A 13,939-nucleotide genomic window follows, 5' to 3' on the forward strand; every position below is an offset into this window, starting at 1 on the left:
AGTGCCTCTGCTACCACACTTCAACAAGTCCCTTCTTTCTGTTTGTTGAACTGCTCTTCTCACACTAGCTTGGGACTCTTAAGATGCCTACAAGCTGCACTTTCATCCAGCAGCAAACTTTTATACTTTTGGTTTCTCACTACTGTAAAAATGAAAAACAAACATTTACTCTGTCCCATCCCACTCCCATAGAGCCACCCCACAAAAAAGCACTTGTCTGATCACAGCAGGAGGTGACGTCTCAGAGCTTGCAACACCCCCCATGTCCAAATGTAGAGACTCACCCCAGGGTCCCCAGGCAAGGTAACACACACAACTCACACACACACACACACACCAAGCCCCTTTTGGTTCACAGATTGTGATTTAAGACATGTAGGGAATTAAGGCAACTCCAGAAAAATCAATTTGTTAGGTCTGTACTTCTATCAGACTAGAGAAATATTAGCAGAACTCACAGCAATAATGAAAAAGAACATTCAATGTCTTGTGTGACCACAAAGTAATTATGAGACTCATTTTACATTGCATTTTAATTAAAAGTTCATTATAAGAATTTTCTTTTAAGAACAGCATACTACATATTAATGGAAATATGTAACTTTACCCTACAAATGGGACTGTCACCATATTATTCTTACAATTCAAACATATGAAAAATAAAATATGATATTTAGCTATATAAATTCCCCCTCCCCACCCCTTTAAACTCTTGTTCTTTTAAATAACAAAAGTATTAACTCTTTCCCAGTACAGTGCATTTGCTATCTGTGAGCCACAAACTAAGTAGTCACGTCAATGCCAAGGAAAACAGCAACGTTGTTTGCAAAATATTGAGAGAAAATGAAAAAATATAGTAGTCAGCCCAGTGCTTACAGAAGAGAGACAGTCAACAAGAATTGAAAGAACCAGCACATTTTACATAGGACCATCATAATAACATAGAAAACAGTGCAGAAGACTTATGTTGGAAAAATATATAGTGATTCTTAGCAAGCTGAAACTGAACTTTGGCACTTGCTCATAAAAAGGCCTTTCAAAGCAAAAGAAAACAGAAATTCACCTAATCACAGCTTGTATATTTAAAGAAGAGACATGGACTAAAGCAAGAGAAACAATAGAGAAAAGTTTACAAGCCAGGTCACTACAAATTCAGTACATTCAGCCTACAGAAAATACAAATACAATCTTTCATCCAACCATCTATACAGGGATCCTGGCTAGGGAAAGACAGGCTTTGGGACAGAGCCTTACCTGAAGCTTCTCTACTTCAGTGGAGCTATGCTGATTACACAGCCCTGTCTGCAAATTGAACTAGAATAGCATGTGTCAAATACATTGCTTCCTTATCATAAAATAAAGATTTCTGAACTGTAAATTAAGAAGCAAGACCATTGCGCTCTGACAGTGGCTGTTCTGCTCTATCCACAGTTGCACCATAATCACTGTAACATAAGGATAAAGTGATTTCTTTAAAAAGGGCTAAAAAAGAATGGCTTCAATTCGAAGGGGAGACAATGGACTGGAAGGAAGGATTCACATTTAGCCTGTTAAGTCTTCGTGCTGTGTCAGCACTGCACATTAACATGTTAACTAGAGCACTCCTTTTGATAACTGCTCTCCATCCCTGTCAGAAGAACTCATGTCCTAACCCAAAGGCGGCTGCAGGCCAAAGCATATTTCTGGATCAGCCCATAAGAAAAGAAGGGCTGCTCTAGACAAGAAGTGCTTCTTTCATTGTCAGGCTCAATGCCCCAAAACTATGGTGTGTTGTGTTTTTTTTTTTTCCACTGAGGCAATTTATTTCATTTTTTTAAGGAGTTAGGGAAGGACAAAGAAAAACAAGTGCTTTAGATTGCACAGAAGATTGTCCTACTAAAGGGGGCACTTGAACGGGAAACAATTGCAGCTATAAATCTAGCAGACGCTCTTCACATGTCTCCACAGGCCATTTAGTTGCACCTCCAAACACATCAACGTTGTTATCAACCCAGGGTATGATGTTGCCAGGCATGTTGGTAGAGCAGTTAGCAATATTCATGATGTCTTCAGCTTTTAAGACCCTGTCCCATATATTGAATTGGCTCATTTCCCCAACGAAGGCTTGAGTTGCATCAAATCTTCCTCCTACTGTGTCCTTCAGGCACACAAGAATTAGGATTAGATGAGAGGATTATTTCAGCATTTTCTTCATCAAACTTGAAGACCCTCCCACCCACAGCCACGCTGCTAAAAGGGGGCACAGAGGTAAGTGACAGGGACAAGCAACTTCAAGTTTCTAGAAGGGCTACTTTGAACAAGATGTCATTCTGTGGAACAGGTAAAAGCTCCAGTCTGAAATGGTTCAAAACAATTCAAAGCAAACAGTAGTGACTGTACATCATCACACAATGGTATACAGTCACCTACAGTTACAGCTACACTTAACTAACCCTGACCCCAAGCAACAGAGCAGGAAGGCAGCTTTAAATATTGAGGCTGATTTAGGACCCATTTTGCAAGCTTGGCACAAGAAAGCTTCAGCAAGAACTACACAGATGCGTAAGATCACTCAAAGCTTCATAGCTATAGATTAAACTGTTACTGCAGCCCTTGACCAATGGTCCACAGGGACTACAAGATGGGATCTTTGGATCTGAATACACAGGCTTCTGCTGGCTGAACCAAATGAGTAACACCAACTGTTACTGTGCAAGCCTGAAGTGTTTATTTGCTCATCTCACTACTAAAGGACAGTGTGATCAGACTAACATGGAACTGGTAGCACAGGACAGAGCCAAGCATAGTACAGGCAATGGCAAGAGAGAGTTACAGAAAAAGCTGCCAGCCATTTAATAGTGAGCTGGAGCATCTGCCGTGCAGTGTATTAGGATTCTGAATTTACCATTCTGTCACTTTTGTCATGGGTAAGGAGCTACTGAAATCAGCATCAGGACAAAATTAATTCTTCATTGCCTTGCCCAGTTGTGAACCTGGGAATCCTGGAGAAAGAATATTTCCTGCTATGCGTTACAATCAATTATTTTTATTAGAATAATATATATATAATCATCCAAAGAACAAACAGAGAAGAACATCACGATAAGAGCCACACAATTCATAGTTAATATCTCATTAAGCTATTGCCTAAAACAAAGGATTTTGAATCTTCTTTTCCCATATTCAGAAAGGACTTACCCTCAACCTCATGAATACTGTCTGTTGGCAATACTAATATTCAAGCTTTATTAGCATTTGCATTAAGAGAGCTATTTACCACTACCTTTAACGAGAAACCAAATATATGATGTAGAATTCATACCTTTCCCACTTATCTTTAAAGTGGGCATCAACTTCTAAATTAGTGACAGGATCCACTTCTGTAAAGATGTGTACACCTGAAAAGCCACACAACTCAGCCTAGAGGGAATTCGCCTTGGCACTTAGGTTATCAGGATAGAAGATCCCAATATACCCACAAGAACTCCAGTGCCCAGTTGTTGGTCCCCTCATCCCCATACACTCTTTTGTCTAATCTGGGGCTCTGGGGCTAACATTCTGACTATTCTTGGGATAATGAGGAGAGGGAAAAAAAAAAAAAAAAGCAATATGCTAAGGGGGGTGGCCAATTTGGCTTCAATTAAAAAAATTCAAAGCAAGTAGGCTTGGTCTGCTTTCAGGAAGCTCCTTTTTAATTGTGCTTACACAACAGCACTGGCCAGTTCTCTCCTTTTCTCTAACTTCAGTGGCCACTTTGCTAGCACTGAGCAACCTAGCTCCAAGGACATCATTTAAGGTATTATCCAGATCATTGACAAAGCTGCACCCTGTAGCATTAAGCGTGGGGATGAGTTGCAACATGAATATTCTGAATATTTAATAAATTAAACATATTATACTAAAGTATGATTATATTAAGTATTTGTTGCTGTTTTAATCTTTCAGATACTACATATACATGAAGACCAAGCATTTACAAGCAAATTGTCTCACAGCTGCTGTTTGCTTGGGGAGTCTTTATTTCCTTTTGTCTTTTTTATTGGGCTTTTTGTTTGTTTGTGGTGTCATGTGTGTTGTGGGGTTTTGTTTTGTTTTTTTAAGCAAAACAAAACAACACAACCCTGGAACACACTATCATTCACTTACCTGTTCCTGACCCAGGATCAAGACACCTCCAGGTTTAATTGGATGCCAAGGAGCAAGATTCTCCCCAGTGCCAAGCTTCTCTCCATCCTGAAAAGCCTCCCACATTCCATCTCTTGTTGTCCACGTAATACAGATATGATGCCATTTTCCATCACTAATGAAGAGAGGGAGCTGGGCAACCTACAAAGAAAACAACAACAACAAAAACAAAGAATAACGAATGTTGTAAACCAAGTCTGGCAGTTCAAGCATGATGTTTGTAAAGGGCCTGTACTTATCTACTGTCTCCAGAGGCATAAACTTCAGGGGCAGATACTAATCCACATTTTCCTATTTTGTCCCAGCTCTCCTGTATTCAGGAAAACGGGCATGCTTTTTATTCCAGATGTAGGACCTTGTTTCATCTGTAATCGAGACACAAGTACCAGAGTCTAAGCTGCTATCAACCCAGTGATACAGCACATTTATCTGCAGCATTTACTGAAATCTCACTGCTAACTTTCAGTCCAGTGCTCATGTTAAGTTCCTCATCAAGTCTACAGTTTGCCTGCACCATTTGCAGTGAGAACTCTGACAAATAGATCGGTCTGCTGTGGAGGCTGTTATGCAGGGATTCTGCTCCTTTAGGACTTTGATCTAAAAACTTACCTAAAGACATAAATGTAGTGGGCTATGAAGCAGCTGTGATCTGGGAGAAAGAAAAACTTATCAAAATGTTAGTGCAACTGACACAATACTTAAGAGAAGTTATTGCAAAAAAACATGCATGCTCAAGCCTCCTTCTCTTCCATAAGCCATTAAAAATAATCTGATTTCAGTTTTATTGATTTGGCAGGATGGTAGGACTGTTACAAGTCCTTAACTATCAATGTGACTGAACCAGCTGAGTTGTGCTGTAAATCTGTAAACACCTGATCCCTCAGAGAACAGTGAGTTACTAGGAAACCTAACAGGCCAAAGAAAACAAGGGATGTGCCTGAAGGCAAGTTACACTACAGTACAGCCTGGGCAAAGTTAAGAATCTAGTTCTGCTCACACTGATTCAAATCCACTCACTTTAACTATTTACATTTTATAATTAACCCAAACAGAAGGTGATGAAAAATGAAGTATCCAGTCCATTTTAATGCAGAGTTTCAACAGGTCTTGTTTGTTTCACCTCGGGTCTAATTCAAAAACCATCAGTGGTGTGAAGTCATGCGGGACAATTAGATGTTGCTTTCTGCATCTAGACATAAGTCTGAAAAAGTTATGTTTCAAATGATGTTCAGTCACAAAACATAATAAAAGTAGCCACAGTTACATGCCTTTTGCTCTCTACTTTTTGCCAAGGTAATTTTAACATAACTGAACTTCTAGGATTATAAAGATAAGAATACTGTAATTAGCTTAGATCCCACAGGTGTTGTAGTAGTGTGGCTTCAAACACCACTTCTTTTTCACAAAAAAGAAATGATGGGATACAAAATTCAAGAGGCCAAGATCCGCTTGTAACTTGAGAGCACAAGCACAGCATACCTAGATGTCACACTGCCTTGCCTCAATACACAAATACATACACCATTTGACTTTGTTAAGAGTACTTTTATGAATTTGCAACAAACAGATGGGCAACAACAGACGGGTACACACTCTTCTACCATCCCAAAGGCGGCTCTCTCAGAGAGAATGAGTTACCACAGAGGTACCAAGGGTTCAGGCATAGAAACACAGTGTTATTCTGCCTATGTAGACGTGAAAAGGATTCTTACCTTATCGTTAATTAGCAGTTCAATTGGATTATTCCCCCACTCTATGAGGACAATTTCATTAGCCTGCCCAGGAACAGCATATGAGAATGGAGTGCCAATTCCAGGAGAAGCACTCGACCTCAGCCATAAGCACACAGTAAAAGCATACAGCTCTGGAAGAGTCTTCTTGATCTTCCCATACAAGTAGTTTGTGCGAAGAGGAAGGGACACTTTGAATTCATCAGGTGATTTAAATGCACTGCTACCTAGAATTACATTGAGGAAGAAAAATCTTTAGCATCAAACAAAACAATATATATGTAATTCAGGCTAGGAAAATAATATAATTTATATTGAGAAACTTTAATTTTACTCATGTTGAAGAGGATACTAATCTTCAGTATATTTTTGTGTGAGTGTTGATTTTGCAGCACAGTTAGAGCATACAACTAGATTTTATATACATCATACTAATTACTTCTTTTTCCTCCTCACTCAGAGCAAAATAATAGATGGCATACAACTAATGAGAGGCTATTAAATATTTTCTTTCTTCATTGCTCAGTTCATGGCTGGAGGCCTTCCTATCTCACACAATTCAAACTGTTTTAAAACATATTTACTGTTACTAAACAGTGAATCTCTAGTATACTCATTATTAAAGCATGACAGTGTTTCAAAAATGATGCTTCTTTTCCTATTACTTCTACACAGGGAGCTAGCAGCAGTATCCCAATTTTATAGATAGCAGACTGAGAAACAGGTTGATGCTCTTGATTTGGATGGCCAATCTGAAATAATAAAAAATTTAATATATTCCAGAAAGCTTCCAAAAAGCAGAGTTAAATTTAGAACTGTTTTCTACCCATAGACAAATCCAGTGGAGTTCTGAACTCAAATATAAAGCTGAAGTTCAAAGTGACATAAAGAAAAATGTGATATAAACTTGTGAACTACCAAAACACTAGACACTGATGTAGTTACGTGCAAGTAATTTTTTAGATTTAAGTATATTAAATGGAAGAGAGAGATCCCACATTATGCCCACAAAATAAAACCCCTTTGCTCCGTAGTAGAGTGTCAACCTCAACCTTTTAACAACTTGATTCCCACCCATTTCCTTTACTCACATTCCCAAAACAAATTCAATCCAAATGGCCAAATTTCACACTCCAATCCAAATGAAGAGCTGCTGTCACAAAAGGTTGCCACAATTTTCATACGAACTTTTTAAACTGTTGGCATTCTTTCAGTTCTGATTCTCAGAAGCAACTGAAGTGTTTTGACTGCATTTTTCACAGAAAGAGGGGGTGGAAGAAGAAAAAGCTCGTCTGATGCTTGCATCTGTCTTGAGGACCTTACAACCCCAAAACTGAAATACTCCATATTTATAGGCAAATAAAAGTAGGGTCTTAAGGCTAATGTTGAGCAACCTCCACTAGGCTGGCACAGCCGATGTCAAAATAGTAAAAAATTTACTCCATTGAGAGCATTAGTCACTGTGTAAAAGAGCTTAAGGAAGCAATAATAGGTTGGAAAAGAACAAACAATATTCATCTTAATTGCGCTTTTAAGGTTTGTCCTTATGACTCGAAAACATCCACAGCTCCAAATGGTACCAAGATTCTCCTGTTCTGGGCAATGTGTACATGCACAGTGAAAAACAGTCCTTTTCCTAAAGAATCTCAATTAATTGTGGACAAGGTGGGCAAAAAAATATTGTTATTCCCTTTTAAAGGGGTTTGGATTTAAATATAGCAAGTGACTTGTCCGTGTTTCCAGCAAAATTATGCATCACATTTAAGGCCAGGTGCTACCAGTTGCGGAATCAGTCCTCCCATCAGTCCTGCTTTTTATCGAAACACGTACTTCAGTTGAAGGAGACAACTTGTATAAATTACCAGAAGACTTTGGCAATCAGGACAGTGAAGAACTTCAAGCTCTTCTGCTCCACTGGTAACTAAAGAATTCTGTCATAGTGACAGATAAAAATCCCAAATTCATACTGCCACCTTGGAAGGTTAGTTCTTCCTCCATTTACTTAGTCTCAGAACGACCAGGTGCTTATGGCACTTTAGTTAGTTGGCAGGAATAGACGTTAAACAGCATGTCATTTAAAATAAAAGCACTGTAGAAATGCTGTTTTCAAAAAATGTCAGATCACTTCAAATATTGACTGCATTTAATCTACAGATTCATTAAGCTGTTAGGTCATTATTACCCTCACCTTGATTTGACTGAGGAGCCAAAGGCACAGAACAGATAAGCAAACCGTGTTGTAACAGACAGCAAATTACACAACCAAAAGAAAGCCTGTGTCTTGATTGCTGGCCCAAATACTTCACTTCCCTGGAGACTTATAGGAAGACAGCCCTCTCTCTTCCCCCCCCACACACACACAAAAAAGGCTGGGAAGGGGCTATTTTTAGCCCAAGCAAATTACACATTCTTGTTCTCCCACTACTGCCTTTCTCTTTCTGATGACTTACTGATATGAGTCACATCTTTCAGAGACATGGACTAGCAATACTTGCCACATAAGACATTAACAGGCCACCAGTTCTCCAGAATTTTAGTTGCAGTGTAGGTTTTATCTTAGCTCTCAGGAAAGCATTAAATGACAGAGTCAATACGGGACTTCTTCTTCCTCCTCCTCTTTCCCTATCCTTCACACTTTTTAAATGAAAACATTAATGCAGTATTATACAAATGGATCCATTAGGCTTCATTTTAAAATTCATGAGATATGCATGTTTATGCCATTTTGAAAGCATGTCCATTAAGCTGCTTTTAAGAACAGAGCCTATTCACTTTGGAAAAATCATTTAAAGATTGGACAGTGATATCTACCGGTACCCTAGTCCTACACTGTCTACTTTGTACGTGTATATCATCAGTCCAGAAATACAGTTCTGTTCTTCAGCTCATTTTCACAGACATTTGTAATTCAAATAAATGGACCCTACTCAAGCATACAGATCTCAGTAATAATTAACCCAAGTATCAGACTAAATGACCAGGATTAAGAGAGTGTCCCCCATTGGCACCATGTGTAATCTCCAAAGGCTATGTACTTGAGACAGGACACAATTCAAGTATCTGCAGTTACTCAATGGCATATCCAGCAATAGATGGAAAGACTTTATCCTACCAGTGACACTTCCAAAGTAGCAGGAAACAGTTCTGGCAAAAGACACCATTTATTACATCAAAGGCAGTGTGCTAATTAGCTTAGCCTATATTATTTTCAGTCCAAATAAAGGCAGCTCTACTTAGATGTGTACTTGACACTACCCAGGTAATTACCTGACACGAATATCATACTTCTTCCTATTTCCACTTGCCTCTTTATTTAACTTTCCACCTCACAAACACTGAGAATTTCATCCTAAACACTCACATATGCCAAGCTAAGAGACAGGAAGCCAAAGCCATGCAGGAAGCCTCTGACAGAAGGAAGAAAGGAATTTAAGTATTTGCACTGTTACCTAATATTCAGTCCAGCACTTCATCCAGGAGCAAGCTGTTGTCCTTCCTTCAACACACACATTTAAACTAGTGTGCTGGAAGGGGGGAGGAGACAAAATAAATCAGCATGGGGAAGTGTTTAGGTTCTGTGCAAATTACCTTTTTCTAATTCAGACACTCTTTCTAGCAATGCATTCAAGGCTGTCTCTGTCTTCTGCCGATGGGCTGATGTCTCATTATGAAGCAAAGATTTTTCATCCTCAAGCTCGGCCACTTTGGTCAGGAGCTGGCGTTCCAGGTCTCCAAGCCTCCGCTGGAGCATCTCTCGAAGATCATTAGGCAGTGCTGCATACGACACATTGGCTCGGAGTTGGTGCTTTAGGGGAAAGGAGAAGAAAAAAATTGCCATTTCTAAAACAACAAGTTAAATGTGGATATGTTTCTGACTAAAAGGAAAGAAAGCAGAATCACTGAGTTCTCCAGCAAGTACAAAAGAGGCATTGCTTTTTAGCACTTGTCACGTTCAGTGCTTTTATCAGCACTGTAGCAAAACAGGTCCTGAAACAAAAGGGCACTTCTGTTAGAGGCTTCCAGTGTTTCACATGAAGGAGTCTTTATACATTCAAATTCAATAAAATCAATGTAGGAAGCCAGGTTTGATGCATTTCCTTTACTATGGGTACATGTGGCACATTAGTCAATTTTTGCTTTACTTACTGCAAATGACATTACCAACTTAGGTAAATAGAAAAAACTACTATTTCAACAAAAAAAAGTTTAACTACTTCTAAAGCAAATTTACCAAACTAAAGTTTCCTCAGTATTGACTTGCAGAGTATGGAGTCAGATGCTCTCTAGATCACCTGTAGATACTAACAGTGAAAGCATTTTTCTTTAAACTGCAACAACCAAAAATCTTTGTTAAAGAGCACTGGTATCTTTAAGCATACCAGGAAACCAACAGTTCCACCTACCTACATCTTACTCTAGTGGAGCTTCCCTTCTACAACCTTTTTAAAAAAAGAAAAAAGCCAACATGAGGTGCCTCAAAAACCCAGCAACATTAATGAAGAGGTTGTTACACAACCTGATCATTCAGAACTACCCAAAAAACAGTCCTCAGTGTTTAGACCTCAGGGAATAACCTTTAGGAAGTTACTCTCCATCCTTGCCAGCACCACTGAATGCTTGGAGGAGAGCAGAAGATACCTACGGATCTCTCTGTGTGTGGAAGACAAAACACGCTTCCCAGCACCATTCATGTGGGATACTCTATAAATTGTTTCTGTAAGTGCCACTCAACCACGGGCACTGTCCAAAAGCATATGACAAAGGATTTCCATCGAGCTTGGATCAAGTCCCCTTTGTATTCAGTCACACAGAATCACGACCTTTTTATTCAACACCAACCCTAAATCCGTCACCTCATCTTCACAACCTGCCTTACTCAAACTCCTTGTCACCACTAGCTGGCTCAGCACCATATGCCAAGGTCTTATCACTACAGATGTCAGCGTTATACCTCAAACCCTATGAAGCCACATTCCCAGAAAAAGAAAATCAGGCATATTAGTACAGAAATCAAGCACTAAAAAAATCCCATAACCTCTCCCCACACTGAGGAAACACTCTGAGAGGAGACCTTCGGGCTGCTACCGTTAAGCCAAGCGGATGAGCCAAGACCTCAAGGGACACTGGCCAAGCGACTGGCCAGCTCGCAGAGCTCCACACAGCCAAAGCGTGCTGGTGGTGTCGTGCTGGGGGGCTCGGGCAGGAGGCTGGGGCAGGAGGAAGGCTGCCTGCCCGGCCCTACCTCCAGGCTCTCCAGCCGGTCCTTCAGGGTCTGCATGGTGCGGCTGAGCTGGTCGATGACCTGTGCCGGGTCCCTCGGCAGGTCGCCCATGGTGTCCTTGCCCTTGCCCATCTCCTTCTTCCAGGGCTTGCCGTCGGTGCTCTCGCAGCGGCTCAGCTTGCCGGTGAGCTCCCGGATGGCCTCCCTCTGGCTCCCGATCGTCTCCTTCTGCTGCAGGACGGTCTCCCGCAGCTGCAGCACCGTGGCTTTCAGCTCCTCCTCGGGGGGCAGCGCGCTGCCCTGCATGGGCACGGGGGGCAGCGGGCAGCCGGCTCCGGCGGTGTCCAGCGGCAGCGAGGTGCAGACGAAGCGGCTGCCCGGCGGGCTCTCCTGCTCCCCCGCCGCCCCCCGGCCGCCCGCGGCTACGGCGAGGAGGAGCCCGGCGACCACGGGCAGCATCCCGGCGGGCGCGGGAGGCGAGGGCCGGGCGGGGGACGCGGCGCTGACACAAGCGGAGCGGGGACGCGGCGCTGACAGGAGCCGCCACCGCCGCCCCGTCCCGCCTCGCCGGCCCGCGGCTTTTATGAGGCGGGGAGGGGACGGGGGGGGCGCTCCCGGCTGCCGCTGGTTGGCTGCGGCCGCCGCTGACGCCGCTTGGTCCCGGGGGCCGGGGCTGTGAGGGGGAAGCCGGCGGGCGAGGGGCTTGAGAGGGGCCCGGGCCAGGCGGGGCTGCTGAGGCGGCCCCCGGCTCCATGCGCCCAGGTCGGGGTGGGGCTGGGCAGGTCACGTCGCTTCCCCGCGGCTAGGCCCGCCCGCGACAGCGTTGGCTTGGAGCAGCGAGCTCCTGGCTCAAAGATCGTGTCACAGAAACGAGGGGGGGTTCAAGTTTTAGTAGGGCAGTATTCACATTTAATGATGGAAAAGGCATGGGACTATTCTAAGAAGGATCACCAGAAGTTTTTACAGAGGACCGCAAGACCACTGCGGTTTTGTCTATATTATTCACGGTATCAGACGCTTTTGACATTGACCACAATTACTTAAAACGTACAGTCAGTGAAGGATTGCCTGTTTTGCCAAGTGCCACACGTACCTCAGCTGAATCGTCCTCGCCAACTACTCACAGACAGGCAACGCAAACTGTTGCCTCTGTTGGAAAAACGGAGAAACAATTTCCTCATGCATCAGCAGAGGCTGCTCTTAGGACTCTAAAACCATTGAGTAGAATTTCACATTTTTAGAAAGTTTATATATGGAAAGGAAAGACATTTTACCACGGGGCAAATAATTATCACTATGGAATATGTAACAAGGAATAATATGTCATTGAAAACAAATTTCAGTGAACGTGTGAATTGCTTTATGCTACAGACTGAGTTAGCAAGTTGCAAGGAGCGTATACCACAGAGATAGTTAAATCACTTGTTTCATGATGTCCAGTTAATTTGTTCAATCCCTCCAGCAACGTCCTGTTTGAAAATCACATTAGTGAAAGCTGACTGTGGACACGGTTAACTCACACAAGTGAGAGACGCAGCTCATATTGCCTACTCAAAGGGAGAGAACACAGAGGACGGCATTTAATAAGCAACCAGAAGCTCCAATTTCTGTCTGAATTCCGTTTGTCTGGAAAGCAGGTCTCAAGAGACTGACCTGCTTCCTGGTCAGATGGAAGAGATGTAAGCACTCATGCACATAGCCTCTGACTCCCTAGTTAGACATCTAACTCCCATTGAAATTGATGGGGTATCACTAATAAATAACTTAGCCAGTCAAAAATTTTGGATGCTGCAATGAGGAGGACCACGCAAGTATACTGGGAACATCTCATCTGTCAACACATCGTCTTTCCAGTCCACACAAGTCTGAGAGATATTGAAACCTTTATGCAATAACATACCACGTCTTTTGCTCTACATGTAAGATCATTCAGTCACATCTGTGTCGCATTTTCTCTCTTTTCTCTTGAATGTCAAGTGAAGCAGTATGAAATAACTTAATAAAATAATTGCATAATGCTGGCTTTGCCTTTAAGACCTATCACCCTACTGTAGGACAACAGTAGACTATTGCTTTTATACAGCTTGATTCCATACCCTATCATATGAATTGTGATGGTACCCCATGAAAATAACTTCATTGTACTTAAACAGGAATTTCAAAATCCTGATCCAGATTTTAAAACCCACCTTCTAATTCAGAGGTGTAAAATCAAGCAAAGATTTTGACTTAGTCCATGACAGTGATAAAGGTATTGTTCCTTTTGAGATTCAAGCAACCTATGGCTTGAAAGTTTTGCTTAATTATAGATGGATTCTGTCATAATCTCTTATTCAGGCAAGCTGAAAAGTAATACAAACAGCAGCAAGCAATACACGTCTGATTTCCAAAGTTCTGTACAGTATATGGTGGTAAATTGCTTATGACAACAGAATTATTGTCCTTTATTACTATACTGTTTCTTTTTGACAGGTGAGGACAGTAAAACAAGAAAGAATCCCGATAGAGACTCGGGAATGTCAGTTACCGCACAGCGAGGGCATAAGTGTGGAGGGAGGGTGGACAGACACGGAGAGAAGCAGATCTTATCCATCATCCTTCCTAACATGCGCAGTCTTTTTCTATAGCATTTCAGTGCTTTCAAAAATACCCAACCCAAATCACCCTACTCTACCCCACTTCCAGATTCTGAGATCGACATTTGATGGAGGCGTTAATTTATGAAAACGCTGCTTGTGAATGTAGCCAGTGTTTTTATATGTTGACGGCCATATCAATCTTCATTTTGAGTGACTAACATGCAGCAGTACATTATCATAAATAA

At 41.8% G+C, this 13,939-nt stretch overlaps 1 protein-coding gene across 3 annotated transcripts; it reads right to left on the reverse strand.

Annotated features, from left to right (window-relative positions):
- Positions 1 to 524: 524 nt before the first annotated feature.
- NPTX2 (neuronal pentraxin 2) lies at positions 525 to 11,665 on the reverse strand. Of its 3 annotated transcripts, none has more exons than XR_004778966.2 (6): positions 11,137 to 11,665; positions 9,483 to 9,699; positions 5,877 to 6,121; positions 4,126 to 4,305; positions 2,885 to 2,981; positions 1,988 to 2,137 (listed from the first exon to the last, which is right to left on the reverse strand). XR_004778966.2 is itself a non-coding variant. In XM_035548883.2 (5 exons), the coding sequence occupies exons 1-5, from the start codon at positions 11,572 to 11,574 to the stop codon at positions 1,910 to 1,912; spliced, it is 1,308 nt and encodes a 435-aa protein (XP_035404776.1). In that variant the 5' UTR covers positions 11,575 to 11,665; the 3' UTR covers positions 525 to 1,909. The 3 variants fall into 3 exon arrangements, 1 of the variants encoding a protein (XP_035404776.1); XR_004778965.2 differs by having other exon boundaries at positions 2,885 to 2,999; XM_035548883.2 differs by lacking the exon at positions 2,885 to 2,981 and having other exon boundaries at positions 525 to 2,137.
- Between the last annotated feature and the right edge of the window lie 2,274 nt (positions 11,666 to 13,939).

The sequence above is a fragment of the Cygnus atratus genome, chromosome 15 (assembly GCF_013377495.2).
Source record: "Cygnus atratus isolate AKBS03 ecotype Queensland, Australia chromosome 15, CAtr_DNAZoo_HiC_assembly, whole genome shotgun sequence".
Lineage (NCBI taxonomy): Eukaryota > Metazoa > Chordata > Aves > Anseriformes > Anatidae > Cygnus > Cygnus atratus.

Bases quoted from the DNA above. Each gene is read 5' to 3' on its own strand.
- NPTX2 (XM_035548883.2), bottom strand. From the start codon at position 11,574: ATGCTGCCCGTGGTCGCCGGGCTCCTCCTCGCCGTAGCCGCGGGCGGC. The intron at 9,700-11,136 runs GTAGGGCCGGGC...TTTCCCCTAAAG, and splicing joins ACCGGCTGGAGAGCCTGGAG to CACCAACTCCGAGCCAATGT. The intron at 4,306-5,876 runs GTAAGAATCCTT...TTTTCTTTGTAG, and splicing joins AACTGCTAATTAACGATAAG to GTTGCCCAGCTCCCTCTCTT.